This window comes from Scyliorhinus torazame, chromosome 12 (assembly GCF_047496885.1).
Source record: "Scyliorhinus torazame isolate Kashiwa2021f chromosome 12, sScyTor2.1, whole genome shotgun sequence".
Lineage (NCBI taxonomy): Eukaryota > Metazoa > Chordata > Chondrichthyes > Carcharhiniformes > Scyliorhinidae > Scyliorhinus > Scyliorhinus torazame.
Window position 1 is genome coordinate 228,669,969 of NC_092718.1, and position 24,670 is coordinate 228,694,638.

Genomic DNA, 24,670 nt, shown 5'->3' on the forward strand with positions numbered 1-24,670 from the left:
TCAGGACCGCCCATCGATCAGGGAACCGCTCCAGCATTGGAGAAAATCAAACCAAGTGATTGGGACAAAGTCCAATCACTTGGAACCAGGTACAGGGTCCGCCCCGAAAGGCGGGAAGCCCCTGGGGACTATAAGAATCAAGCCCCAAGTTCAAATCGTGCTTCGCTTCTCTTCTTGACCGGGTCACTCAGCAACGCGAACCAACCCTTGACAGTGACCGGTCCAGCCGCCGCTGATATCCAGTAAGTCTTACTTCAACGCTCGCTACGAGATAGGCGCTCCTAGCTACCAATCTGTACCAACTTCGAATCCCGCAGACTCAGAACCGGAACGAAAGGCCATTCGTTTCCCTGACCTGGTGGGTCAGTTCCAAGTTAAGTATTGGCCTGTTAGTCGTAGAAGTAGTTTAGACGTAGAATTTGTACATGAGTAGCGATTACAGTGTATAATAAATGTACTTTGATTTAAATCTTACTAAGTGGTGTATTGGATTATTGATCATTACTCGGACTTGAACCACGTGGCGGTATCATAAGGATACATAGATCATAGAATCATAGACGTTTACAGCATGGAAACAGGCCCTTCGGCCCAACCAGTCCATGCCGCCCAGTTTTTACCATTAAGCTAGTCCCAGTTGCCCGCACTTGGCCCATAACCCTCTATACCCATCTTACACATGTAACTATCTAAATGTTTTTTAAAAGACACAATTGTACCCGCCTCTACTACTACCTCTGGCAGCCCATTCCAGACACTCACTACCCTCTGAGTGAAGAAATTGCCCCTCTGGGCCCTTCTGAATCTCTCCCCTCTCACCTTAAACCTATGCCCTCTAGTTTTTGACTCCCCTACCTTTGGGAAAAGATGTTGACTATCTACCTTATCTATGCCCCTCATTATTTTATAGACCTCTATAAGATCACCCCTAAGCCTCCTACGCTCCAAGGAAAAAAGTCCCAGTCTATCCAGCCTCTCCTTATAACTCAAACCATCAAGTCCCGGCAACATCCTAGTAAATCTTTTCTGCACTCTTTCCAGTTTAATAATATCCTTTCTATAATAGGGTGACCAGAACTGCACACAGTATTCCAAGTGTGGCCATACCAATGTCTTGTACAACTTCAACAAGACGTCCCAACTCCTGTATTCAATGTTCTGACCAATGAAACCAAGCATGCCGAATGCCTTCTTCACCACCCTGTCTACCTGCGACTCCACCTTCAAGGAGCTATGAACCTGTACTCCTAGATCTCTTTGTTCTATAACTCTCCCCAACGCCATACCATTAACTGAGTAGGTCCTGGCCTGATTCGATCTGCCAAAATGCATCACTTCACATTTATCTAAATTAAACTCCATCTGCCATTCGTCGGCCCACTGGCCTAATTGATCAAGAAACTGTTGCAATCCTAGGTAACCTTCTTCACTATCCACTGTGCCACCAATCTTGGTGTCATCTGAAAACTTACTAACCATGCCTCCTAAATTCTCATCCAAATCATTAATATAAATCACAAATAACAGTGGACCCAGCACCGATCCCTGAGGCACACCACTGGTCACAGGCCTCCAGTTTGAAAAACAACCCTCTACAACCACCCTCTGCCTTCTGTCGTCCAGCCAATTTTGAATCCAATTGGCAACCTCACCCTGGATCCCGTGAGCTTTAACCTTCTGCAACAACCTACCATGCGGTACCTTGTCAAAGGCTTTGCTAAAGTCCATGTAGACAACGTCTACTGCACTGCCCTCATCTACCTTCTTGGTCACCCCCTCAAAAAACTCAATCAAATTTGTGAGACATGATTTTCCACGCACAAAGCCATGCTGACTGCCCCGAATCAGTCCTTGCCTCTCTAAATGCTTGTAGATCCTGTCTCTCAGAATACCTTCTAGCAACTTACCTACTACAGACGTTAGGCTCACCGGTCTGTAGTTCCCAGGCTTTTCCCTGCTGCCCTTCTTAAACAAGGGCACAACATTCGCCACTCTCCAATCTTCAGGCACCTCCCCTGTGGCTGCCGATGATTCAAATATCTCTGTTAGGGGACCCGCAATTTCCTCCCTAGCCTCCCACAACATCCTGGGATACATTTCATCAGGTCCCGGGGATTTATCTACCTTGATGCGCTTTAAGACTTCCAGCACCTCCTCCTCTGTAATATGCACACTTCTCAAGACATCACTATTTATTTCCCTTAGTTTCCTAACATCCATGCCTTTCTCCACCGTGAATACCGATGAGAAATATTCATTCAGGATCTCACCCAACTCTTGTGGCTCTGCACATAGATGCCCTTGTTGATCCTTAAGAGGCCCTACTCTGTCCCTAGTTACTCTTTTCCCCTTTATGTATTTGTAGAATCTCTTTGGATTCTCCCTTGCATTATTTGCCAAAGCAATTTCATGTCCCCTTTTTGCCCTCCTGATTTCCCTCTTAACTCTATTTCCTGGCGACTCGAGCAAAGGTGATAAAACAGAGCAATTAAACTAAGGCAAAAGTTAGCAACAGCGGGTCCCGGTCGGCCATGGCCGTTAGTGTCCGAGGCACGTAGGCCTCCCAAATACGGAAAGCGGGCGCCGCTGAGTCTGCCACATATTGTTAGTTTCTACCTGGAGCCTATTGTCCCGGGAAGACCTCCAAATTGCCTTTCTTCTGTGTTAGTTTCTGCATAATATTTCTGGATAACTGGGGCGCTTTCTGGGGAAGGTGGGACCTCTACAGACAGGATGGTCTACATCTGAACCTGCGGGGCACAAATATCCTGGGGGGGAGATTTGTTAGTGCTCTTTGGGGGGGTTTAAACTAATGCAGCAGGGGCATGGGAACCTGGATTGTAGTTTTAGGGTAAGGGAGAATGAGAGTATAGAGGTCAGGAGCTCAGATTTGACGTCGGAGGAGGGGGCCAGTGTTCAGGTAGGTGGTTTGAAGTGTGTCTACTTCAATGCCAGGAGTATACGAAATAAGGTAGGGGAACTGGCAGCATGGGTTGGTACCTGGGACTTCGATGTTGTGGCCATTTCGGAGACGTGGATAGAGCAGGGACAGGAATGGATGTTGCAGGTTCCGGGGTTTAGGTGTTTTAGTAAGCTCAGGGAAGGAGGCAAAAGAGGGGGAGGTGTGGCGCTGCTAGTCAAGAGCAGTATTACGGTGGCGGAGAGGATGCTAGATGGGGACTCATCTTCCGAGGTAGTATGGGCTGAGGTTAGAAACAGGAAGGGAGAGGTCACCCTGTTGGGAGTTTTCTATAGGCCTCCAAATAGTTCTAGGGATGTAGAGGAAAGGATGGCGAAGATGATCCTGGATATGAGCGAAAGTAACAGGGTAGTTATTATGGGAGACTTTAACTTTCCAAATATTGACTGGAAAAGATATAGTTCGAGTACATTAGATGGGTCGTTTTTTGTTCAGTGTGTGCAGGAGGGTTTCCTGACACAGTTTGTTGACAGGCCAACAAGAGGTGAGGCCACATTGGATTTGGTTTTGGGTAATGAACCAGGCCAGGTGTTGGATTTGGAGGTAGGTGAGCACTTTGGGGACAGTGACCACAATTCGGTGACGTTTACGTTAAGGATGGAAAGGGATAAGTATACACCGCAGGGCAAGAGTTATAGCTGGGGGAAGGGAAATTATGATGCCATTAGACGTGACTTGGGGGGGATAAGGTGGATAAGTAGGCTGCAAGTTTTGGACACACTGGATAAGTGGAGCTTGTTCAAGGACCAGATATTGCGTGTTCTTGATAAGTATGTACCGGTCAGGCAGGGAGGAAGGTGCCGAGCGAGGGAACCGTGGTTTACCAAAGAAGTGGAATCTCTTGTTAAGAGGAAGAAGGAGGCCTATGTGAAGATGAGGTGTGAAGTTTCAGTTGGGGCGATGGATAGTTACAAGGTAGCGAGGAAGGATCTAAAGAGAGAGCTAAGACGAGCAAGGAGGGGACATGAGAAGTATTTGGCAGGAAGGATCAAGGAAAACCCAAAAGCTTTCTATAGGTATGTCAGGAATAAGCGAATGACTAGGGACAGAGTAGGACCAGTCAAGGACAGGGATGGGAAGTTGTGTGTAGAGTCTGAAGAGATAGGCGAGATACTAAATGAATATTTTTCGTCAGTATTCACTCAGGAAAAAGATAATGTTGTGGAGGAGAATGCTGAGCTCCAGGTAAATAGATTAGATGGCATTGAGGTAAGTAGGGAAGAGGTGTTGGCAATTCTGGACAGGCTGAAAATAGATAAGTCCCCGGGGCCTGATGGGATTTATCCTAGGATTCTCTGGGAGGCCAGGGAAGAGATTGCTGGACCATTGGCTTTGATTTTTATGTCATCATTGGATACAGGAATAGTGCCAGAGGACTGGAGGATAGCAAATGTGGTCCCTTTGTTCAAAAAGGGGAGCAGAGACAACCCCGGCAACTATAGACCGGTGAGCCTCACGTCTGTAGTGGGTAAAGTCTTGGAGGGCATTATAAGAGACAAGATTTATAATCATCTAGATAGGAATAATATGATCAGGGATAGTCAGCATGGCTTTGTGAAGGGTAGGTCATGCCTCACAAACCTTATCGAGTTCTTTGAGAAGGTGACTGAACAGGTAGACGAGGGTAGAGCAGTTGATGTGGTGTATATGGATTTCAGCAAAGCGTTTGATAAGGTTCCCCACGGTAGGCTATTGCAGAAAATACGGAGGCTGGGGATTGAGGGTGATTTAGAGACGTGGATCAGAAATTGGCTAGCTGAAAGAAGACAGAGGGTGGTGGTTGATGGGAAATGTTCAGAATGGAGTTCTGTCACAAGTGGAGTACCACAAGGATCTGTTCTGGGGCCGTTGCTGTTTGTCATTTTTATCAATGACCTAGAGGAAGGCGCAGAAGGGTGGGTGAGTAAATTTGCAGACGATACTAAAGTCGGTGGTGTTGTCGATAGTGAGGAAGGAAGTAGCAGGTTACAGAGGGATATAGATAAGCTGCAGTGCTGGGCTGAGAGGTGGCAAATGGAGTTTAATGTAGAGAAGTGTGAGGTGATTCACTTTGGAAGGAAAAACAGGAATGTGGAATATGTGGCTAATGGAAAAGTTCTTGAAAGTGTGGATGAGCAGAGGGATCTAGGTGTCCATGTACATAGATCCCTGAAAGTTGCCACCCAGGTTGATAGGGTGGTGAAGAAGGCCTATGGAGTGTTGGCCTTTATTGGTAGAGGGATTGAGTTCCGGAGTCAGGAGGTCATGTTGCAGCTGTACAGAACTCTGGTACGGCCGCATTTGGAGTATTGCGTACAGTTCTGGTCACCGCATTATAGGAAGGACGTGGAGGCTTTGGAACGGGTGCAGAGGAGATTTACCAGGATGTTGCCTGGTATGGAGGGAAAATCTTATGAGGAAAGGCTGATGGACTTGAGGTTGTTTTCGTTAGAGAGAAGAAGGTTAAGAGGAGACTTAATAGAGGCATACAAAATGATCAGAGGGTTAGATAGGGTGGACAGTGAGAGCCTTCTCCCGCGGATGGAAATGGCTAGCACGAGGGGACATAGCCTTAAACTGAGGGGTAATAGATATAGGACAGAGGTCAGGGGTAGGTTCTTTACGCAAAGAGTAGTGAGGCCGTGGAATGCCCTACCTGCTACAGTAGTGAACTCGCCAACATTAAGGGCATTTAAAAGTTTATTGGATAAACATATGGATGATAATGGTATAGTGTAGGTTAGATGGCTTTTGTTTTGGTGCAACATCGTGGGCCGAAGGGCCTGTACTGCGCTGTATTGTTCTATGTTCTATGTTCTATAAGTCTGAGCTGCAATTTTGTATATTTGCAGACTGCATTCAGCCTGTGTTCAAGCTTGGCCAAATTTCCCATTGATCTTTGCGGGCGGCTGTTGGAGGGAAGTAAAGCTCAGAGTCTGTTCTCAACCGCGTGGAGTTGTAAAAGTTGCATTTATTCTGAATTGCTGTGTGCACACAGGAGAAACAGGAGCTGGTGCTGTTTCCAGCTCGACAAATCTGTTCTGATCATAGTCAGAGTTACACGCAGAAATATTTAAGGTTCTTTCAGATTTACAAATAGGCATTGACGTCATCAATTCAGTCGAAACAATACAAGGTGATCAGTATGCATATTTTTTGGTCTCTTTAATGGGAAAACGATCATCTAATACAATGCTCCTTTACAATCTCCTGGATTCTGTTCCTATACTCTGAATTTCTGGATGGGATGTTAATGTGTTTTTACCCCTTGCACTGGGCTGGACAATGAATCTCTTACAGACAGGCTGGAGCCACAATGTCTGTGACTTGGGCCCCCTTTTTCTTAATTCCCTGTAAAATTATTGAATTATTACCAGTGCAGGAGACCTTTCGTTAAGGTCCTTTAACTGCTTGCCGGCAGGGCTGGGAGTGTTGGGAGGATGAAGAAGAGGCTTCAGGCAACAAATTTGCTGCTGTTGGCTGGCTCCAGGTAGTGAAGCCTAGGGAGAAGCCCTGGGGAGCTGAAAGGCAGCGAGTGAAAAGCCAGTGACTCTGGACTGTGGCCTTTTGGCGCAATGGTGTTCAGCTCATTGTGGCTGGAGAGCTGGAGTTGTGCCAGTTACTTGGTGCTGAAGGTGGAAGCCAGTGGAACGTATTCTCAAGAGGAGATGAAACCATCAGGGGGTGAGCAGTCTGAGTCAGAGTGACCTTTGGTGGTAATTCAGAGGCTAGATCTTCAAATGCCTTGTGAGAGACAGAGGCCAGGGTCTGCCAGCCCCCACCGCTGGAGCTGTGGCTGGTGGACAATGACATCTGGGTGGGTTGCTGAGAATTCTTTGGGATCTGTCTTGGCCGATCTGCTATTTATTGTGCAGTGTAGTGTCTTCAACCATAGTTTGCTGTTGATTCACATGTACCGCAGGTTCATTTTGAATGTTAGGTGTAAGATAGATATCGTAAAGTTTTTCTGATTTGTCCAGTAAAGTTTACGTTGTTTGTTTTTAAGCCGTGGAATTTTATTCTGTTGGTAAGTACTTGGGATTTCAAACTTTATCGACTTCAAACAAAAGTTTACTGGTCCCTATCCAGATTGTCAGAAACGGCATTAGTGAACCAGATGGCCTTTTATTGGCAATCTGGTAGTTTCATAATCATTTAATGAGACTTGCAATTTAATCCCGATTAATTGAATTTGAATTCCTGCAGCTGCTGTTGGATTAGTCCAGACTTTTAGATTAAAGTCCAGTCCTGTCCCTCTGTTTTCTTTCCGTTTCTCGTTTGGCCGTAGAACCTGGTTCTCTCAGCTTCAATGTTTAATCCATATGATATTCTTGTCAACGGGTCTGTGGCATTGTTTTACTATTAAATCCCTATCTGATCGAGAATATTCTGAACACTTGCCCTGCACATGGAATTGTGGGTTGTGTCTCTGTGCATTGTAGCAAACATGAACTTTGGGACACAAGTCAGAGGTCACATAGCCCTTCAGTAACAGTCTTCAGGTTGAGGTAGAAGGTCAGCGATAATCTGAGCAGACTTGAAGGGCCGACTGGACAACTCCATCTCCTATTTCTTATTTGCTATGTTTCACTTTGCTGTTTCACAGGACTTTCTGGCCCCAAACTGAACTCTGAAGAACTTGCAGCTTTCATTAACTTATCAAAATCTTGTACAATGGGTGAGGTGCCTGAGAGCTGCCGGCTGCAGTTTACCAATGTTACAGGTCATTGGGTGCTGCATGGTAAAGACACTGATTGAGTGGGTGTCCAGATATACTGGATCGGAGGGGTTTGAAAACAGGTCACAGCTGTTACAACTGTATTTTATTTTCACTGCCCCTGTCTGGACTACTCTCTATCTTTCAGACAGGGGTCTCTTTTCTGGGGGAGAGGAGGAGGTGGTGATCCTGTGTGAGGTCCCTCTAGTTAGGGGGTCCTTAGGCTGGTCCCTTTAATTGTGGGGGTCTGGTAGGGGAGGGATGGCCAGGTCATGCATTGTAGGGGGTGCTCAGATGGACTGAGAGGACAGCTCCCTTAAGGAGTTATTCCTTTGGCCCACCGGGAGGTCCACCATGTCGGGCTCCTCTTTGGTGGTACCTGCAGTAATCGCGGCCCAGAGGGCCGGAGAATCACGGGGGCCCATAGACCCTGGTGCCTGGTCGCTACGTTGATGCAAATGGGTCATTGGGACACACCTGCATCCATTACCACCCTCCTGCTAGCGCGCGGGCGTAAACCCTGATCCCGTCGCCAGTGATGGGCCGGAGCATAACGGTCAGTTCAGCGCCCGGCACGACCCTCCATTTCGACCAAACACCCGATTCTCCGCCCGATTACTATTTGCCATCCAATGTCGCGGGGCTGAGAATCCAGCCCAAGATAAGCTAAATGGCACAATTTTAAAATATCTCCAGGAACAAAGGGACCTGGGATGCGCATGTACACAAAGCTGTTACGTACACAAAGCTGTTACGTACACAAAGCTGTTACGTACACAAAGCTGTTACGTACACAAAGCTGTTACGTACACAAAGCTGTTACGGTGACATGTTGAGAAAGTTGTTTTTTTAAAAACTTTCCTCAGCCTTTTATTTTTATTTTTTAAATATATTTATTAAAGTTTTTAACACAAATTTTCTCCCTTACAAACAATAACCCCCCTCCCCCTCCCCCTCCGCGAGATAGTCTAGGAACGGTTGCCACCGCCTGTAGAACCCCTGCGCAGACCCTCTCAGGGCAAACTTTACCCTCTCCAACTTTATGAACCCAGCCATATCGTTTATCCAGGCCTCCACGCTGGGGGGCTTCGCCTCCTTCCACATTAGCAAGATCCTTCGCCGGGCTACTAGGGACGCAAAGGCCAGAATGCCGGCCTCTTTCGCCTCCTGCACTCCCGGTTCGTCCACTACTCCAAATATTGCTAGCCCCCAGCTTGGCTTGACCTGGACTTTCACCACCTGAGATATTGCTCCCGCCACTCCTCTCCAGAACCCCTCCAGTGCCGGGCATGACCAAAACATATGGACATGGTTTGCCGGGCTCCCTGAGCACCTTCCACATCTGTCCTCTACCCCAAAGAACCTACTCAGCCTCGCCCCTGTCAAGTGCGCTCTGTGGACCACCTTAAATTGTATCAGGCTGAGCCTGGCACACGAGGAGGAGGAATTAACCCTACCTAGGGCATCCGCCCACAGACCTTCCTCGATCTCCCCCAGCTCCTCCTCCCATTTACCCTTCAACTCTTCTACCAGCGCTTCCCCCTCTTCTTTCAACTCCTGGTGTATTTCCGACACCTTGCCCTCCCCGACCCATACACCTGAGATCACCCTGTCTTGAATTTCTTGTGCCGGGAGCAACGGGAATTCCCTCACCTGTCGCCTTACAAAAGCCATCACCTGCATATATCTAAAGGCATTTCCCGGGGGTAACTCAAACTTCTCCTCCAGTGCCCCTAGGCTCGCAAACGTTCCGTCAATGAACAGGTCCCCCATTCTTCCAATCCCCGCCCGATGCCAGCTCTGGAACCCCCCGTCCATCTTCCCCGGGACAAACCGATGGTTACCCCTGATCGGGAACCACACTGATGCTCCCATTGCACCCCTGTGCCGTCTCCACTGGCCCCAGATCCTTAGCGTTGCCGCCACCACCGGGCTCGTGGTATACTTTGTCGGCGAGAGTGGCAGCGGTGCCGTCACCAACGCCCCCAGACTCGTTCCTTTGCAGGACGCCATCTCCATCCTCTTCCATGCCGCCCCCTCTCCCTCCATAACCCACTTGCGGATCATCGCCACATTTGCTGCCCAGTAGTAGCTCCCCAGGTTTGGCAGCGCTCGGTCCCTACTGTGTTCCAAGAACCCTCTCCTTACCCTCGGGGTCTTATTCGCCCACACAAACCCCATAATACTCCTGCCTACTCTCTTAAAAAAGGCGTTAGTGATCACGATGGGAAGGCACTGAAACACAAACAGAAACCTCGGAAGGACCACCATTTTGACCGACTGCACTTTACCTGCCAGCGAGAGCGGTAGCATGTCCCATCTTTTAAAATCCTCCTCCATTTGCTCCACCAACCTCGTCAGATTCAGTTTATGTAGGGCCCCCCAACTCCTGGCTATCTGGATCCAGATACCGAAAGCTCCCCTCCGCCCTCCTCAGCGGTAGGTCCCCTATCCCTCTTTCTTGGTCCCCCGCCTGGAATACAAAGAGCTCATTCTTCCCTACATTGAGCTTATAGCCCGAAAACTCCCCAAACTCCCTTCGAGTCTGCATGACCTCCACCATCCCCTCCATTGGATCCGCCACATACAGCAACAGGTCATCTGCATATAGCGACACCCGATGTTCTTCTCCCCCTTGGACCACCCCCCTCCATTTATTAGACTCCCTCAATGACATGGCCAATGGTTCGATCGCCAATGCGAACAACAGGGGGCACCCCTGCCTCGTCCCTCGGTACAGCCGAAAGTACTCCGACCTCCGCCGGTTCGTCACTACACTCGCCATCGGGGCTCTGTAAAGGAGCTTAACCCAATTGATAAACCCTACCCGGAACCGAAACCTACGCAGCACCTCCCAGAGGTATTCCCACTCTACTCGGTCAAAGGCCTTCTCCGCGTCCATAACTGCCGCTATCTCTGCTTCTCCCTCCACCGATGGCATCATTATCACGTTTAAGAGCCGCCGCACATTGGCGTTTAGCTGCCTACCCTTTACAAATCCCGTCTGGTCCTCGTGGATTACCCCCGGGTCACAGTCCTCGATCCTCGTGGCCAGCACTTTTGCCAGCAACTTTGCATCCACATTAAGGAGCGAGATCGGCCTGTACGATCCACATTGCAGTGGGTCCTTGTCCCACTTTAGGATCAAAGAAATTGTCGCTTCCGACATTGTCGGAGGTAGGGACCCCTCCTCTCTTGCCTCATTAAAGGTCCTCACTAGTAGCGGGGCCAACAGGTCTGCGTACTTCCTGTAGAACTCCACCGGGAACCCGTCCGGCCCTGGGGCCTTCCCCGCCTGCATGCTCCCCAAACCGTTGCTCAGCTCCTCCAACCCGATTGGTGCCCCCAGACCAGCCACTTCTTGCTCCTCCACCCTCGGGAATCTCAGCTGGTCTAGGAATCGTTTCATACCCTCTTCCCCCGTTGGGGGCTGGGATCTGTACAGCTCTTCATAGAAGGCCTTAAATACCTCGTTTATTTTCGTCGCACTCCGAACCGTGGCTCCCCTTCCATCTTTGACTCCCCCTATTTCCCTCGCTGACATCCTCTTACGGAGCTGGTGTGCCAGCATCCGACTGGCCTTTTCCCCATACTCGTAGGTCGCCCCCTGCGCTTTCCTCCGCTGTGCCTCCGCCTTCCCTGTGGTCAACAGGTCAAACTCCGTCTGGAGCCTTCGTCTTTCCCCAAGTAATCTTTCCTCCGGGGCCTCTGCGTATCTCCTATCCACTCTCAAAATTTCCCCCACTAACCTCTCCCTTTCCATACCCTCTGTCTTCTCCCTGTGAGCCCTAATGGAGATTAGCTCTCCCCTGACCACCGCCTTCAACGCCTCCCATACCACCCCTACCCGCACCTCCCCATTGTCGTTGGCCTCCAAGTACCTTTCGATACACCCCCTCACCTTCCCACACACCACCTCGTCCGCCAGCAGTCCCACATCCAGCCGCCACAGCGGGCGTTGGTCCCTCTCCTCTCCCAGCTCCAGTTCCACCCAGTGCGGGGCATGGTCCAAAACGGCTATGGCCAAATACTCCGTCCCCTCCACCCTCCGGATGAGCGCCCTGCCCAGAACAAAAGAATCTATCCGGGAGTAGGCTTTGTGTACATGGGAAAAGAAAGAAAATTCCCTGGCCTGCGGCCTTGCAAACTGCCATGGATCCACTCCCCCCATCTGATCCATAAACCCCCTAAGTACCTTGGCCGCCGCCGGCCTCTTTCCAGTCCTTGATTTGGAGCGGTCCAGTGCTGGGTCCAACACTGTATTGAAGTCCCCTCCCATTATCAGGCCTCCTTTCTCCAGGTCCGGAATGCGCCCCAACATGCGCTTCATGAATCCTGCATCATCCCAGTTCGGGGCGTACACGTTTACCAACACCACCCACGTCCCCTGCAGCCTACCGCTCACCATTACATATCGCCCTCCATTGTCCGCTACAATAGTCTTGGCCTCAAATGACACCCGCTTTCCCACTAATATTGCCGCCCCTCTATTCTTCGCGTCCAGTCCCGAGTGGAATACCTGTCCTACCCATCCCTTTCTTAATCTGACCTGGTCCGCCACCTTCAGGTGAGTCTATTGGAGCATGACCACGTCCGCCTTCAGTCCCTTTAAGTGCGCGAACACACGAGCCCTCTTCACCGGCCCATTCAGCCCCCTCACGTTCCACGATATCAGCCGGATTGGAGGGGCTCCCCCCCCCCCCCTGCCGACTAGCCATCTCCTTTTCTGGGACAGTCCCGTGTCCACGCCTCCCTCACTCTCCAGTCCCCCAGACGGGGGACCCCCGTCCCGACCACCTCTTCTATATCCCATTCCCTTTCGGCCAGTGCAGCAGCAACCCTCCCCCCCCCCCCCCCCCCCCCCGCTAGACCCCTGTCTAGCTTTTTTGCTCCCCCCATGTCACTCCCGTAAGTCAGCTGACACCTGCTGACCCCCGCTATCCCATTGACCTCCCCGTGTGGGAGTTCCCCCTCCCACCTTTCTTCCCGCACGCGGGAAAAACCAAACTCCGCGCTTTCCAAAGCCCGCTCCGCCCCCTCTGGCGCAGCTCCTGTCACGGCCTTGTTTCTCTCCCCCAACCCATGTAACATTTCCTGCGCGTGATTGTGATTGACCCCCTATATACAACAACCATCACACATCAAACCTCAAATATCCCCCCCACCCTCACAAACCCTCAGTTAGAGTCCAACTTTTCGGTTTGTATAAATGTCCACGCCTCTTCAGGCGTTTCAAAGTAGTAGTGTTGGCCCTTGTATGTGACCCACAGTCGCGCTCGCTGCAGCATTCCGAATTTCACTTCTTTCCGGTACAACGCCGCTTTGGCCCGGTTGAAACCCGCTCTCCGCTTTGCAACCTCCGTGCTCCAGTCCGGGTATATTCGGATCTCTGCATTGTCCCACTTACTGCTCTACTCCTTCTTGGCCCATTTCAGGACCCACTCTCTGTCCGTGAACCGGTGGAACCTCGCCACCATTGCTCTTGGCGGCTCATTTGCCCGGGGCCTCCTCGCCAGCACCCGGTGAGCCCCGACCAACTCCAGCGGCCTCGAAGGGGCCTCCTTGCCCATCATCGCCCCGAGCATCGTGCTCGGGTATGCCCCGGCATCGGCCCCCTCCGCCCCTTCAGGGAGATCCAGGATCCGCAGATTCTTTCTCCTCGACCTGTTCTCCAGGTCTTCAAGTCTTCCCGCCCACCTCCTGTGTAGCGCCTCGTTCTGCTCCACTCTCACCACCAGGCCCGAGATCTCGTCCTCGTTCTGACCAACTCTTTTTTTGTACCTCCTGGATCTGAATCTCATGGCCCTTCTGGGTGATCCCTAGTCCTTTGATTGCCGAAAGCATAGGCGCCAGCCTTTCCTTACGCATCTCCTCGCGATGCTCCTCGAAGCAGTGCCTAATAAACTCCTGCAGCTCCACTTTGTCACTGGCCGCCGCCATTCTATCTTTCTTCCCCGGTCCTTCCCGCTGCTCCAGCTCCTGCAGCTCACCTTTGTCTCTGGCCACCGCCATTTTGTCTTTTTTCCCCGTTGCTTCAATGCCACTTTTGTGGCCGTTGCGCTTCGAGTCCGTTTCATACAGGTTGGAGGGGGACCTCCCTCTTACCTTCCCCATGGGTTAGTTTCAGAAAAAATTCCGTTGGGGCGCTTCTAGCGAGCCTGAAAGTCCGTGGTAGCGGGAGCTGCCGAATCGTGTGGCTCAGCTCCGCATTGCCGCACCCGGAAGTCTCTTCCTCAGCCTTTTAAACAGAGGCACAGAGTAAATAAGCAAGGAAGTTGTGCTAAAGGTTTATAAAATACTTGTTTGACATTTGGAGTATGTGTTTGACTGTAGACACCACTATAGGAAAGGTCTGAGAGAAGGTGCAGATGAGATTTACTAAAATGGTACAAGGGATGTGGGACTTCAGTTATGTGTAGCAACTGGGGTTGTTCTTCGAACAGAATCTTTGAAAGTTGGTTTGATAGATGTGTTCAGAATTATGAATGTTTTGATGAAGTCAATAAGAAGAAACTTTCCGGTGGCAGGGGTATAGAAAAGGGAGCTTACCTGGAAGGAGAAATTGAGGCAGGATATAGGAGGACAGTGAACTACAAGAGACAATAAGATGCATTTGGAGGTTGTGAGGTTTGCCATTACGTCAAAACAGTTGACAGCAAAGTTGAATGAGACTAGGAATAGCAGGAGGTTATTTAGCCTCTGATTCTGTTCCACCTTTTATTCAAATCGTGGCTGGTCTGTATCTCAACCCCATTTACCTGTTTTGCTTCATATCTTTTGAACACTTACTCAATAAAAATCTACCAATCTCAATCTTGAAAATTTCAATTAACCCCAACATTGTCATGGGAGTGTCCCTTTAAGAAATCTTTTTGTCTTATCACGGGGCTTCTGTGATGTCATTGTGTGTGTGGAGTTGGGCTGTGGCTCTGGGAGTTGGTTTTACTTTTGCTTTGGTTTGGGCTTGTTTGTGGCTGAGTTTTTGCTTTCGTTTTCACATTTGGCTGCTGTACTCAGATGAGAAGTCTTGTCCTGTCTCTCTATCTGCATTTTAAAAGCTGTTTCCAGACTACTTGATAACTTAAAAGAATTAATTGCTTTCTGGAAGGAATTCAAAGCTGCTGTTTTGGAAAGGACACGAGCATCCATACCAGGTGTTTTGTGTTCTGGGCCACACCTTTGAAAAGGGGGAACTGGTTTATGGGATCTTGTTATTAAATTGGAACAGTTAAAGGAGGAAACTTATTAAGGGTTATACATAGAGTACTGTAGCTGTGTGGGGTCTTTATGTTTATAGTTGATAAAAATGCTTACTGTGTGTGTTTATAGAAATGTTAACTGAATTCATAGAATAAACTTTGTTTTTGATGAAAAGTGCTTCAGGCCTCTGTTGAATAACACCTGAAAGGTAGGCCCTTGTGCTACTCGTAACCAGAATCCATAAACAGTTGTAGGTCAGGTGAACTCCATGATGTACTTTGGAGTTTTCTAAACCCTGGCCCATAACAACATCCACTGGGTGATTTTGGGGAGCACGTTTCAGATTTCCACTACTCTCCGACATTATCAGGTGTGTTTTGCTGTATCTAAGAGAATGGGGAACGGGACTAAATGGACACCTGTTTCAGAAGTAGCACAAATGTTATCTACTGGTCTGTAAAATTCTGATTCCAATGTTTCTGTCCCATGTTCACAGGAAACTGCACTCAGAGAAGAAACTGCCCAATGGTAAGAGAATTGTTTGTCTAGGACATCCATCAATGTGAGACTTTAATGAAAGATCGGCAGTTGTACATTTGTCATTGGTACTGGTCTCAGTGAGTAATCAGTGACCCACGAGCTTCCCAAGAACACTTTGCTGAATTATTTTTACTTCATTTCTAAAATGTTCACGCAACATTAGAATATTCCAAAGACAAATTCCTGAGAATTCAACCTCTGAAGTGCTACAACTGGTCCCCGAGCAAGGTCATCTGTTATGATTCTGGGCCATGATTTGGGGCAGCACGGTAGCATTGTGGATAGCACAAATGCTTCACAGCTCCAGGGTCCCAGGTTCGATTCCGGCTTGGGTCACTGTCTGTGCGGAGTCTGCACATCCTCCCCGTGTGTGCGTGGGTTTCCTCCGGGTGCTCCGGTTTCCTCCCACAGTCCAAAGATGTGTGGGTTAGGTGGATTGGCCATGCTAAATTGCCCATAGTGTCCAAAATTGCCCTTAGTGGTGGGTGGGGTTCCTGGGTTATGGGGAAAGGGTGGACGTGTGGACCTTGGGTAGGGTGCTCTTTCCAAGAGCCGGTGCAGACTCGATGGGCCGAATGGCCTCCTTCTGCACTGTAACTTCTATGATTCTATGAGATACCCAGCACGGTAGCACAAGTGGATATCACTGTGGCTTCACAGCGCCAGGGTCCCAGGTTCGATTCCCCACTGGGTCACTGTCTGTGCGGAGTCTGCACATCCTCCCCGTGTCTGCGTGGGTTTCCTCCGGGTGCTCCGGTTTCCACCCACAGTCCAAAGACGTGCAGGTTAGGTGGATTGGCCGTGATAAATTGCCCTTAGTGGTTAGGAGGGGTTATGGGGATAGGGTGGAAGTGAGGGCTTAAGTGGGTCGGTGCAGACTCGATGGGCCGAATGTCCTCCTTCTGCACTGTATGGTTTATGTCTATGTCTATACCGCCAACTGGTATGCTCCCAGGTGAGGAGGGATGAACTGGCTCCCCTTTTTTATTCAACCTCTTCAGTTGGTCGCAGCAAGATAAATTTAAGAATTTAAGAATTGTACCTTTTCCCAGTCCAAAGGAGCCTTTCTTGAGTTAAAGAGTGAGTGAGTTCCTGAAATGCGAGATGATGATAATAAAATTCAATATGCATATGGACAGATTTGAAATGAGAGATAAATCCAAAAATAAGAGCTAAGAAAAAGTGCATGAATCAGTCTTTGGCTTGTCTGTGAGGAGCAGATGATGAAATGTTGTAGCCGTTAGTTTGGGGGTTTCCAGAAGCACTGACTTTGGCAGTTGTTTTGGAGATTCTTTGTGCTGCAGGTTATCTGACAGGATTTGTCCTGTTTCCTTTTCAACTGTGGCTTTGCTGACTTGCTTCCAGCAACCAGAGAGAGGCTTTTACCTACAAGCAGCAGGAATGCCTAGTTAATATTTTTCAACTGTAGCCTACACAGCACACACCCAAGTGGAGCCAGAACACCAGACTAACACACACAACCAGGCTGCAGTAGGTTTTTAACCCCATTTTTTGTGCATTCCTGGAAGGGGAAAACACAAACGTGTGGGATATAACGCACAGGAGATGGTTCCTGCTGAGATGGTAACCAGATTCCATTATCTTTTCATTTATTTTTATTTATATTCGTATTTTTAAAGAGTACCTAATTCATTTTTTCAAATTAAGGGGCAATTTAGCGTGGCCAATCCACCTACCCTGCACATCTTTTGGGTTGTAGGGGTGAAACCCACGGAAACACAGGGAGAATGTGCAAACTCCACACGGACAGTGACCCAGAGCCCGGATCGAACCTGGGACCTCGGCACAGTGACGCCATGAGGTCATGTTGCAGTTGTACAAAACTCTGGTGTGGCTGCATTTGGAGTATTGCGTGCAATTCTGGCTGCCGCATTATAGGAAGGATGTGGAAGCATTGGAAAGGGTGCAGAGGAGATTTACCAGAATGTTGCCTGGTATGGAGGGAAGATCTTATGAGGGAAGGCTGAGGGACTTGAGGCTGTTTTTGTTAGAGAGAAGAAGGTTAAGAGGTGACTTAATTGAGGCATACAAGATGATCAGAGGATTAGACAGGGTGGACAGTGAGAGTCTTATTCCTCGGACGGTGATGTCTAGCACGAGGGGACATAGCTTTAAATTGAGGGGAGATAGATATAGGACAGATGTCAGAGGTAGGTTCTTTACTCGGATAGTAAGGGCGTGGAATGCCCTGCCTGCAACAGTAGTGGACTCGCCAACACTAAGGGCATTCAAATGGTCATTGGATAGATATATGACGATAAGGGAATAGTGTAGATGGGCTTTAGAGTGGTTTCACAGGTCGGTGCAACATCGAGGGCCGAAGGGCCTGTACTGCGCTGTAATGTTCTATGTTCTAGACCCTGAACAATACTGTTCCTAATCGATTACTGCATTTTTCAAGTTGTTTTAAACTAAAGGTGAAGTGAGATGAGAATTGTCCAGGAGAGTTTCTGGTTTTCCAGTATAATTTGTTGTTGATAACTACATAATCCATAATACCTTAGCAATCAGAAAAAAAAACATAGATTTCAACCATTATGCAGCGATAAAACCAAAACTTTTGAATGGAATTTATTTACAGAGGTGTGTTTTTGGTGAGATAGAACTTTCTCGCTCGTTTCTACTCCCCCTGAAGACTGGAACTCAGCTGTGCCCCACAGCGGCTGAACAAGGCGCGTTCAACTGGCTGTCTAACTGGGGATGAGAGCCAGTATGCGGAAGCCAAAACTGTGGAGACAAGGGCCACAAATGAGCAGAACAACTCCTCTGCCTGTATGTACTCACCATTCATTTGGATCATTTCTGCTCCTTCCTAGGATGCCAAACCCTTGTTCTCCAATCCACAAATGTTCTCCGGAAGTATATCTCCATCCTGGACCTGCCAATCAGCTGGCTGAGGCCCCACCATGTGATGTATATATTACACAGTTGGGAATATCAACAGGCCAAGGTAAATGGAAGCAACAATGTGAACTGATTCATCATCAGATTCTTGATGGGTTTTGCCTGATAGCACCTTTCCACAAACTAAACAAGTCCAAAATATTAGTTGTCGGGAACTGGGTTCAAGCATTGGCTGCACTCTGATAGTGCACCTGAATCTCAAAGTCCGAGTGTTACCATCACCCCGCCGGCCCACCAGTGGGAATTTCCATTATTGTTGTGGTTCGGTGTCCGCAATTCCTGAGAAATTCGGAATCCCAGTTTTGCTGTGATTGGGCTAAAACCCCTAGGACATTACCTGGAGCCATTAAAAGCATCATGGTCTGAACACAAACTACATAGCACAGTTCAGTGGAACAATATTCCTTTAACCTCCAATGCAATGTTTTAAATCCTATGTAGCCTTGCAGACTGGCAATAAATTATACCCGCCCCAGCAATGTGTTGCGAACAGTGTAGAGGGAGCTTTACTCTGTATCTAACCCCGTGCTGTACCTGTCCTGGGAGTGTTTGATGGGGACAGTGTAGAGGGAGCTTTACTCTGTATCGAACCCCATGCTGTACCTGTCCTGGGAGTGTTTGATGGGGACAGTGTGGAGGGAGCTTTACTCTGTATCTAACTCCGTGCTGTACCTGTCGTGAGAGAGTTTGATGGGGACAGTGTAGAGGGAGCTTTACTCTGTATCTAACCCCGTGCTGTACCTGTCCTGGGAGTGTTTGATGGGGACAGTGTAGAGGGAGGTTTGTTCTGTATCTAACCCCGTGCTGTACCTGTCCTGGGAGTGTTTCATGGGGACAGTGTCGATGGAGCTTTACTCTGTATCTAACCCTGTGCTGTACATGTCCTGGGAGTGTTTGATGGGGACAGTGTAGAGGGAGGTTTGTTCTGTATCTAACCCTGTGCTGTACCTGTTCTGGGAGTGTTTGATGGGGACAGTGTAGAGGAAGCTTTACTCTGTATCTAACCCTGTGCTGTACCTGTCCTGGGAGTGTTTGATGGGGACAGTGTAGAGGAAGCTTTACTCTGTATCTAACCCTGTGCTGTACCTGGCCTGGGAGTGTTTGATGGGGACAGTGTAGAGGAAGCTTTACTCTGTATCTAACCCTGTGCTGTAGCTGAGAAGATGTTACTGACCATAAGACCCGGGAGCAGAAGTAGGCCACTCGGCCCCTCGTGTCTTCTCTGCCATTCAATGAGATCATAACTAATCTGATATAATTCTCAACTCCACTTCTCTGCCTTCCCACCCTTACCAATTAAAAATCTGCCCATCTCAGCCTTAACGACCCAGACTCTACAGCTCTCTGCAGTAAAGAATTCCACAGATTTGCTACCCTCATAAGAGAAGAAATTCCTCCTCATCCCTGTCTTAAATGGGCGACCCCCTTACTCTGAGATTCTGCCTCTCAGCACCTCTCAGTGTGAGGTTGTCCATTTTGGAAGGACAAATATGAATGCGGAATATAGGGTTAACGGTAGAGTTCTTGGCAATGTGGAGGAGCAGAGAGATCTTGGGGTCTATGTTCATACATCTTTGAAAGTTGCCACTCAAGTGGATGGAGCTGTGAAGAAGGCCTATGGTGAGCTCGCGTTCATTAACAGAGGGATTGCATTTAAGAGCCGTGAGGTGATGATGCAGCTGTACAAAACTTTGGTAAGGCCACATTTGGAGTACTGTGTACAGTTCTGGTCGCCTCATTTTAGGAAGGATGTGGAAGCTCTGGAAAAGGTGCAAAGAAGATTTACCAGGATGTTGCCTGGAATGCAGAGTAGGTCTTACGAGGAAAGGTTGAGGGTGCTAGGCCTCATTAGAGCGGAGAAGGATGAGGGGCGACTTGATAAGAGGTTTATAAGATGATCAGGGGAATAGATAGAGTAGACAGTCAGAGACTTTTTCCCCGGGTGGAACACACCATTACAAGGGGACATAAATTTAAGGTGAAAGGTGGAAGATATAGGAGGGATATCAGAGGTAGGTTCTTTACCCAGAGAGTAGTGGGGGCATGGAATGCACTGCCTGTGGAAGTAGTTGAGTCGGAAACATTAGGTACCTTCAAGCAGCTATTGGATAGGTACATGGATGACGGTAAAATGATATAGTGTAGATTTATTTGTTCTTAAGGGCAGCACGGTAGCATTGTGGATAGCGCGATTGCTTCACAGCTCCATGGTCCCAGGTTCGATTCCGGCTTGGGTCATTGTCTGTGCGGAGTCTGCACGTCCTCCCCGTGTCTGCGTGGGTTTCCTCCGGGTGCTCCGGTTTCCTCCCACAGTCCAAAGATGTGCGGGTTAGGTGAATTGGCCAATGATAAATTGCCCTTAATGTCCAAATTGCCCTTGGTGTTGGGTGGAGGTGTTGAGTTTGGGTAGGGTGCTCTTTCCAAGAGCTGGTGCAGACTCAAAGGGCCGAATGGCCTCCTTCTGCACTGTAAATTCAATGATAATCTATGATTAATCTAGGACAAAGGTTCGGCACAACATCGTGGGCCGAAGGGCCTGTTCTGTGCTGTATTTTCTATGTTCTATCTTGTCAAGTCCCCAGAGAACCTGTATGTCTCAATAAGGTCACCTCTCATTCTTCTAAACTCTGAAGGTGGGAATTGATGGTGCTGCCATGATGATGCTTGTTGGGAATGCGAACAGTTTAATGTTAGCAATGTGGCCATTCTGATTGCGGGACCTCTTTGGGTGCAGAATAATAGTTGTTTTTTTTCTTTTCACAGGAAGCCATGTACTGTCACCAGAGCCAGCTGGTGTGGTTCCGTCACCTCTACCTGTACTTTTCCCGTTACATGTTTATAAACACCTTCCATTTGATGTCACAATGAATATTGGATGATGACTATCTTTCTGTTATATGCTCTCAGGATGTTGCTGCCTTAAAATCATATTAGAGACTGTGTTAAAATATATTCATTTCCCTGGCCCTACACTCATCCCGAGAGCATCTCAACAACAAGGACTCCTACGTCAGATTCCTACTCATTGACTCCAGCTCCGCCTTCAACACCATAATCCCAGCCAAGCTCATATCAAAGCTCCAAAACCTAGGACTTGGCTCTTCCCTCTGCAACTGGATCCTCGATTTCTTGACCCAAAGACCACGATCAGTGAGGATTAACAACAACACCTCCTCCACGATGGTCCTCAATACCGGGGCCCCGCAAGGCTGCGTACTTAGCCCCCTACTCTACTCCCTGTACACACAGGAGTGTGTGGCACATTTTGGCTCCAACTCCATCTACAGGTTTGCTGACGATACAACCATAGTGGGCCGGATCTCGAACAACGATGAGTCAAGAGTACAGGAGTGAGATAGAGAACCTAGTGGAGTGGTGCAACGATAACAATCTCTCCCTCAATGCCAGCAAAACTAAAGAGCTGGTCATTGACTTCAGGAAGCGAAACACACCCCTGTCTGCATCAACGGGGCCGAGGTGGAGATAGCTGACAGCTTCAAATTCCTAGGGGTACACATCACCAACAATCTGTCCTGGTCCACCCACATCGAAGCTACCACAAAGAAAGCACAACAGCGCCTATACTTCCTCAGGAAGTACTAAGGAAGTTTGGCATGTCCACATTGAGTCTCACCAACTTTTACAGGTGCACCATAGAAAGCATCCTATCTGGCTGCACTACAGTTTGGTATAGCAATTTGGCGCAAGACCGTAAGAAACTACAGAGTCGTGAACACCGCCCAGTCCATCCCATAAACCTGCCTCCCATCCATAAGACATAGGAGCAGAATTAGGCCCATCAGGTCTGCTCCACCATTCAATCATGGCTGATATTTTTCTCATCCCCATTCTCCTGCCTTCTCCCCATAACCCCTGATCCCCTTATTATTAAAGACACTCATGATTTGGCCTCCACAGTTTTCTGCGGCAAAGAATTCCACAGATTCACCACCCTCTGGCTGAAGAAATTCCTCCTCATCTCAGTTTTAATGGATCGTCACTTTCGACTGAGATTGTGTCCTCTGGTTCTCGTTTTTCTGACAAATGGAAACAGTCTCTCTAATTCCACTCTATCCAGGCCTTGCAGTATCCTGTAAGATCCCCCGTCATCCTTCTAAACTCTGAGTACAGACCCAGAGTCCTCAACCATTCTCCATTCCAGGGATCATTCTTGTGAACCTCCTCTGGACCCTTTCCAAGGCCAGCACATCCTTCCTTAGATCCGGGGCCCAAAACTGCTCACAATACTCCAAATGGGGTCTGACCAGAGCCTTATACAGCCTCAGACGTACATCCCTGGTCTTGTATTCCAGCCCTCTCGACATGAATGCTAACATTGCATTTGCCTTCCTAATTGCCTACTGAACCTGCATATTAACCTTAAGAGAATCGTGAGCAAGAACTCCCAAGTCCCTTTCTGCTTCTGTTCTCCTAAACATTTCCCCATTTAGAAAATAGTCTATGCCTAAATTCCTCCTTCCAAAGTGCATAACCTCACACTTTTCCACATTATATTCCATCTGCCACTTCTTTGCCCACTTTCCTAGCTTGTCCAAGTCCTTCTGACTCTGTCTACACCTCCCTATGCCTTGGGAAAGCGGGCAGCATAATCAAAGACCCCTCCACCTGGGTTACTCTCTCTTCCAACCTCTCCATCAGGCAGAAGATACAAAAGTCTGAGCACACGCACTAACAGATTCAAAAACAGCTTCTTGTCCGCTTTTACCAGACTCCTGAATGACCCTCTTGTGGACTGAACTGATCTCTCTACGGTTATTCGCTACTGAATAATTCTACACTCCGTCTGCTTCACCCGATGTCTGTGTCTATGTGTTTACATTGTGTATTTATCGCATGTCCTATGTTTCTTCATATGTGGAACGATCTGTCTGGACTGTCCGCAGAACAATACTTTTCACTGGACCCCAGTACACATCACAATCAATCAAATCCAAATCCAACATGATAGAAACTAAAATTATGGCGAGAGTTTTAGCTGCTGGGGTCCTGTGACTGTGATTTACTTTTTTTGGATAATTGATCTAATTCCTTTGATCTGAATAATAAACAGTCCTGTGGGGAACTGCACAGAATGTCCGATTCAGCTAATCGTGGCCTCAAACTGGCAAATACTTTTGTAAGATTTTGGGTTTGGGGCCACAGATACACAAGATAGGCAATAAGCTCCTTATAGGTAATTTTAAGATTGTTTAATGAGAAGCAACAGTTTAGATGTGATGCATTAGTTAATTAATGCTGTTTAGCTATTCTCAGAAGAGCATACTTTAGGGGTAAGGTAATTAGGGGTTAGGGCACACCATCTCCCGCCAACCTAGGGCCAACTGTGGTGATGCTGATCTGACCTTGGAGGGGGAGAGGAAGCCGTGGTAGTGGGGGGGGGGTGGGGGGGGGGGGGTGGGGGGGGGGGGGGGGGAGTGAAGGGCTGGTGGACAGGGAAGGAGTGCGAGGTTCTGTGGAAAGGGGTGTGTGTGGTGCGGGGGTTGGGAGAATGTGGCAGAGCTGCTGGGGCCAGGCCTCCTAAATGGTAAATCTGGAGGTGATTAGGTTGTTCTTGTGCGGTTGCCCTGGATCACACACTGGGCGGCCTGTCGTGCCACATCCGCCTCCTGGACAGTATCCTCATCCTCCTCGTCAGATGAGGTGTGCCGTTCTTCCTCCTCCTCCAGCATGTCGCCCCTCTGCTGCGTGATGTTGTGCAGGATGCAGGGGTACCACAATGCTCAGGACCCTCTGGGGGCTCATTTGGAGCACTCCACCAGAGCGGGCCAGACATCGGACATGTATCTTCAGCAAGCCGGTGCACCGCTCGATGATGCTCCTGGTGTTGCATAGGCGTCGTCATAACGGTTTTCCACCTCGGTCTGGGGCCTCTTGCACAGGTATCATTAGTCATTGACCTCAACAGGTAACCCTTGTCGTGCAATAGTCAACCCCTCACCCGAGGGAGCGCCTCAAAGGTGCCGGAAACCCCCCAGTGTGCCAGAGAGTGACCTTTGTGCCGCTGCCTGGGTATGGGGCACAGACGTGCATGTTGTGCAGCTGGTGGTCGCACACCAACTGCACATCATGGAGTGCAGCCAATCCTATTGATGAAGGGAACCCCCTGTTGAGTCATTGCTCAAAGGGTGACATGCATGCTGTCGATCACCCGCGGACCTGGAGAATGCCAGCGTTGGTGAAAATCCTGCTGCATGGCCATCTTGTTGGGCCTGGTCTGGGTTAATGGTGATGTAGTCTGATGCCTCGGCACATAGGATGGCAGAAACAGCGCAGATGCACCTGTGTGCGGACGTTTGCGAGATTCCACA

At 48.8% G+C, this 24,670-nt stretch overlaps 1 protein-coding gene across 1 annotated transcript in view; it reads left to right on the forward strand.

Moving 5' to 3' along the window:
• Positions 1–23,434, forward strand: part of pigl (phosphatidylinositol glycan anchor biosynthesis, class L) — a gene marked incomplete at its 5' end in the record, with an annotated part of 95,317 nt that extends 71,883 nt beyond the window's left edge. Inside the window, 3 exons of the mRNA XM_072470046.1 lie at positions 15,373–15,404; positions 18,254–18,387; positions 21,105–23,434. Coding sequence (XP_072326147.1) covers positions 15,373–15,404; positions 18,254–18,387; positions 21,105–21,209 — 271 coding nt within the window. The remainder of the gene's footprint in view (positions 1–15,372; positions 15,405–18,253; positions 18,388–21,104) is intronic.
• Between the last annotated feature and the right edge of the window lie 1,236 nt (positions 23,435–24,670).